This window comes from Phodopus roborovskii, unplaced genomic scaffold (assembly GCF_943737965.1).
Source record: "Phodopus roborovskii unplaced genomic scaffold, PHOROB, whole genome shotgun sequence".
In the NCBI taxonomy this organism is placed as follows: domain Eukaryota; kingdom Metazoa; phylum Chordata; class Mammalia; order Rodentia; family Cricetidae; genus Phodopus; species Phodopus roborovskii.
The window spans coordinates 36,543,664-36,549,663 of NW_026126447.1; the positions used below are offsets into that span (position 1 = coordinate 36,543,664).

Consider the following 6,000-nt stretch of genomic DNA (forward strand, 5'->3'; position numbering starts at 1 on the left):
ATCCTAATCTGGTGAAGCAAACCTATCCTAGTTTTTGTTTTCTTGGTCAGTGCATGAGAAGGTGAAGAATCCATAGGCCAGCTCATCAGGAAGCAATCCTATGGGTTCAGGAATTGAATCTTCCACCCGAGATTGCTCCCTCATAAATGCCTGTCTTTCACTATATACAGTGGGCATCCACTGGCCCAACATAACCAACTATCACCATTTTAAAGTACATATGCTCTGCAAAGGTGAGGATGGAGCATCATCCTGAACCAGAAAGTTACAGTTTTAATTTTTTCCTCTCCTGGGTTAAGAGGTAGCTTTGTTGCTGTTTCAGCATACCAGGTATGGGGTATTCAGACCCACCAGGACTTGTTCTAATATAAATCAGATGTGAAAACAGTTGAAAATAATCACATTAGAAAGGAACTTACACTGTAATACCCCCAATCTAGCATCCTGATTTTTGAGGTTACTATATTTTATCTTTCATTAATTCTGTTACAATAATTATGCAGCATGCCCTTACTTTAGCAATTTCTCATTTTAGTATGGTAAAGAGATCGTGGTCATTAACAGAGCGGTAGCATGCTCCAGTAATTCACGAAATGGAATATTTGATCTGCCAATAACTCCTGGAGAACAGCTGGAAGTCATCGACACCACTGAACAAAACCTAGTGATATGTCGCAATTCCAAAGGCAAATGTGAGTTTATGAACTTTTTTTTTAATATTAAAATTTTTCTCTAGAAATCTCAGGTTAGTAATGTGAGTTTTGTTTCTACAGATGGATATGTTCTCATTGAACATCTACATTTCAAGTAAGTTGCTGAGTTTTATATCCAGTCATGAGTTCCAGGTACTTCATATAGTATCATGTGTATTAGTCTTAAGAGACTACCAATTTTATTAGAAAACGAGCTATGCGCTCATTTTCAGTATACCAGATATGGAATATTCACACCTACTAAGAAGCTATAAAAACTAGCTTCCCAGAACTTGGGGAGTTCGAGGCCAGCCTGGTCTACAGCCAGCCTGGTCTACAGAGTGAGTTCTGGGACTACACAGAGAAATCCAGCTATGTAGTGCAATGTCCAGAATTGCATCAGAGGAAGCCTCAGTCCTGGACTTCTGAGTATACTTGCCAAACAAACATGCAGAACCCATTTGCAAAATCATCTGAAATCTCCTAACTGTTGCATTTACCATCTAGTTTACATGTTCTCTTTTCTGTCCCAGGCATCAGGGCTGATCCCATGAGGAAAGTCTGCATAAGTCAGGATGTGCCCAAAGTGTGAGTCCACCCTCACAACACTTCAGTTCCTGTGTCAAATGAGTCCGAAACTCGGAAGAAAACCCCTCAACATGTCAAAGTTTGCCTTTCAATGTCTAGTTTACTGTTGGTTTGAGAAACTGTGAAACAGAACATTAGTATGCGAACTCTTGCCTAATGAGCCGTAGCCCAAGTTAGACATTGTGCCTTATGGCACCAGTGAACTGTGCAGATTGTTAGTCAACTTCTGATGTCAGTACACATTGAATGTAATTTCTTGGTGCACATCTACATTTCATATGAACTCTGAGTAAATAATGTAACCATGCTGCTTTCAACAAAAAATAAAAACACCTAAGCTATAAATTTTTCGTTTTCAAATGTTTAGAAGTGTTTAAGTTAAAACTTCATACAAAAAAATAGGGACAATTAGTTTGTCTATGCCCAAAACCTATCAAAACATACTTCATTTACATGAGAAATTGCAGAGTTATAAATAACATTCTGGTTCTACCTGATGTGTACTATATGATAATAACATTCTACATATGCTTCCAACTGTTCAATTTTTTTAATTTCTTGATTTTCTAGAAGACCCAAAGTTCAGGTTCCAGCACCTTCATGTACCTCTTGCTCCAAATGAAATACCCTCTTCTGACCTCCAGGGCACCTGCTGTAATATGGCTTATAATCCCAAAAATACACATGCAGACTCTTCCTCAGCTCTTAAGTAGCAGGCACTATGGAAGATGTTTCCTGACAGCCTCATCCTTTTTACTTCAAAGCTAGTTTTTAGCCATGTTCTTACTAACCAATAAGAGTGTTTTCATTCTAAAGTTATTTATAGAGTTCAAAAGTTATTTATAGAGTTCAAAGATTAGAGAATAAAACAAGTAGATTACCACATGTTAAGAAAGGTATTACAGCAGAAGTGGCATATTGTGAAACAAAAAATTTTTGTCTACACTGTGAAGATGTGTTCTCATCAGTTTAATAAAGAACAAAGTGGCCAACAGCTATGCAGGACGAGGTTTAGCAGGACTTACAGACAGGGGAAGAGTACTGGGATGGAGTCCCAGGTGATACTGGGAGAAGTAAGATGAGCATGCTAGCTGGAGAAAGGTACCAAGCCATGTGATAGAACATAGATAGATAATATGGATTAAGTTGTAAGAGCCAGTTAGTAACAAGCCCAAGATCTCAAGCATTTATAATAAGTCTCTGTGTGGTTATTTGGGACCCAGCTGGCAGGACAGAAAATTCTGCCTATAACTTGAAATACAGACACAAACTAGGAAAATCTATATTCTTCTTGGGAACTGTGAAAAAATTCAGGGAAATGATAAGCAGTAGGCCTGGTGGGAAATGGCAGGAATGGCTTCCTCTAAAGACAGGGGACCCATTCAAGAATTGGGCTAAGAGGAAATGCCACTGTCTGGGAAGGAGTTCATTGTTGATAGGACTACAAATTATGGAGGGGAAAAAAACTTCTTTGCAAAATTTATTACAAGAAAAGTTTACAAGACCCCAAACCTAGATGAAGAGCTACAGGCAATCAATGGCTTCTGAGAGAAGGAGACTCCTCTTCTGTAGGAACAGGCTACAAGTCCAAGGAATCAGCTCTAAACACACAATACACAGGAAGAACACTAAAAGGATTTGGTAGACTGTGTGAGAGACAGTAATTATTATAGGAAAGGTCATGGAGTGGCAGAAATGATGCAATTATTGAAGTCTCAAAGATAAAACCTTAAGTTTAAAGAAATAATACATGATCTTTTTTTTTTTTTTTTTTTTTTGGCCTTTGGAAATGAACCTCAACAGACAAAGACAAATGCAGCCTTAAAGCATCATCACAAGTAAATGGAACCAGAAACAAGCAGGTACAGCCCTCCTAAGGCCTGACGCATTAGACTTAGAACTGAAGGCAGTCACAAGAAGTAGATAAGGTCACTTCACTTTGATTACAGGAAGAATTTTAAACGTACATTCAGCAAACATCAGTGCACCTAATTCCACTAAACAGACCTAGCTGGATATGAAGGCCTATAGTAATATAGGTAGGTGACTTCAACACCCTGCTCGAACCAACAATCAGCCAGACACAGCAGCAAGGGAACATCAAACGAACTTAACAGACATCTGTAGAATTCATTTTTTCCTTTTTTACACAAAGAAAGTACTAATATTTTTTAAAATACTTAATTTCTTATATTCAATATGAACAATGACTGGGTCATTAAAAACAAACAAACAAAACTTGAAACTTCAGGAAGTTTAGAACCCAAATGCTAGAACCTGTGCTATATTCTGAAAGTCTACAGTGGGAACAGTGTGGCTATAGAACTGAAAATTTAGCCCCACCATTCATCTCGGTCAGCATGAGTATTCCAAGGTTTTGGCCATAGCATCACTTCAGAAGTCAGTGCACACTTCCCAAGTCTTTTCCTTGCCAATCACCCTGGAGGTCAGCATGTACTGCCAAGCTTTCCCCATCACCTGGGAGGTCATCACCCTCACCAAGGCTTCAGCCATGCCCACCATCCTGCTGTCAGCTAAGCAAGGCCAGATCACTGCAGGTACTCCACCTGTGAATAAGGGCATGTTGGCTCTAGTCCTCATAGTTGGAGTTCATGTAGCTGCAGCATTGGAAATGAAGAACACAACCCTAGGCTACTGCGAACTGAACATGGACTAGAAACATGGGCTAATGAAGACCAGAAAGGGTTAAGAGTTATCCCCCTTGTATTTGCTTTGCTTTATTGGTTAGACATGTTTTCATCCTGTGTATTTTTTGGTTTTGTCTACTTTGTTATATACTTACTCATAATTTTGTACATTATTAACTCACTGTGTTTTAACCTGTGCCACTAGAATGAGGCTACAGAGATGGCTCAATAGTTGCAGACACTGGCTGCTCTTCTGCAGGACACAACTTAGATTCTCATCACCTATGTAAAAGCTCACCACCATCTGTAACTCCAGTTGCTGGGTACACATGGATAAGTGTAGTACTTACTTTTCTGTTGCTGAAAAAGAATATCCAAATATAGACAATCTTCAAAAAATCCAACATGACTAGGGTCTTCAAAACAAGGTCTCACTCTTGGTACCAACTTCTGTACCACAGTTACTTTTCTATTATTGATAAAACATCGTGGCCACTCCAGGGGGACAAGAAGCCATCATGATGAAGAGGCATAGCAGCAAGCAGTCGGCATGGCTGCAGGAGCAGGAAGTTGAGAGTTCACATCTTGAACTAGAAGCAGGAAGCAGAGAATGTAAACTAGAAGTAGGCAAAGCTATACGTCTCAAACCCTGTACCCTGTGACATACTTCCTTCACCAAGTCCACTCCTAAACCTCCCCAAACAGTGCCACCAACTGAGGAATAAGGGTTCAAATATCTGAACATACGGAGAGCCATCTCATTCAAACCCCTATAACAAATGAATAAAAATGTAATCAATAGTGAGTTTAAAACTAACTGAAGCGCCATTGCTTCCATTTAACAGTAAACAGATGTTCACCTAGATAAGGAAGGAAGGAAGGAAGGAAGGAAGGAAGGAAGGAAGGAAGGAAAAGAAAAAACGAAAATGTGATTTTATTCAGCCATTAAAAAAAAAAAAAAAGTAAGTTACGGGGCTGCAAAGATGGCTCCGTGATTAAGAGTATTTGCTGCTCTTCCAGAGGACCCAAGTTCTGTTCCCAGCACCCATGTCAGGTGGCTCGCAAACATCTGTAACTGCAGCTCAGGGGATCTGGGGCCCTCTTCTAGCCTCAACAAGCCCCTGCACACAGATGGCATAAACACATACATACAGACAGACCTTAAAGAACTAAATTATGTCATTTTCAGGAAAATGGCTACAACTAGGCATCACATTAAGCAGCATAAATCAGACTCCGACAACTATCACCTTTCCTCATGTGGAATCTAGATTTTATAAAGACACATAAAATTATATGTGTGTATATATAAATGCATATGCCTTGAAAGTAGAAGCAAAACTGTTAAAGGAATGGACGAGAATGGAAAGAAAATGGAAGGGACAAATATGGTCAAAGCAGATGTTATACTTAAGTAAAAAAATCTGCAACTATGTACAATGAATAGATGTCAGCAAAGTATTTGTATTTTAAAAGTAAAAAGAGGGGTTGAGCACATCACTTAGGTGGTAGACTCCTTACCTTGTATGCATGAGACTATGGGTTTGGTACCCATGGCATAAAATGAGAATAATGATACATGTCTCTAATCCCAACACTTGGGAGGTAGACACAGAGTGGTCACAAGTTTGAGGTCACCCTTATCTTCATAGTGATTCTGAAGTAAACCTGGGTTACATGAGACCCTGTCTCAAAACAAAACAAAATAGGAGAACAAAGGTAAGGAGAAAGAATAGAGATCTGGGAAAGGGAAGGAGGACAAAGAAGAGGAAGAAATACTAGTAGTAGTTATTGCATTACTACTACTATTAGTAGTAATAATAGTAATTAACAATAGTAATAATGTGTGTGTAGTAGTGGTAGATGACTTGTGTTTAGTCACCTGAGAAAATCCAAGTATACTCTAGGCATGTCCAAAGAATATAATAAATCTGTGCTATGTCCTTAAAACTGTGGCAATTCGCTATAAAAATAGAACATTGAGCTATGGCTCAGGTTAAAAATACAGTGTACAGTAACAAAGACAAAAGTGTACAACAATGGTGCAAAATCTCTAATGAGTCATAAGCAAT

General features: G+C 38.9%; 1 protein-coding gene across 1 annotated transcript in view; it reads left to right on the top strand.

Annotated features, from left to right (window-relative positions):
- Positions 1–1,426, top strand: part of Fyb2 (FYN binding protein 2) — a 96,858-nt gene extending 95,432 nt beyond the window's left edge. The window contains exons 18-20 of the mRNA XM_051188015.1: positions 536–692; positions 774–807; positions 1,226–1,426. Of these exons, the coding sequence (XP_051043972.1) occupies positions 536–692; positions 774–807; positions 1,226–1,238 (204 nt within the window). The 3' untranslated portion in view covers positions 1,239–1,426. The remainder of the gene's footprint in view (positions 1–535; positions 693–773; positions 808–1,225) is intronic.
- Positions 1,427–6,000: the final 4,574 nt, after the last annotated feature.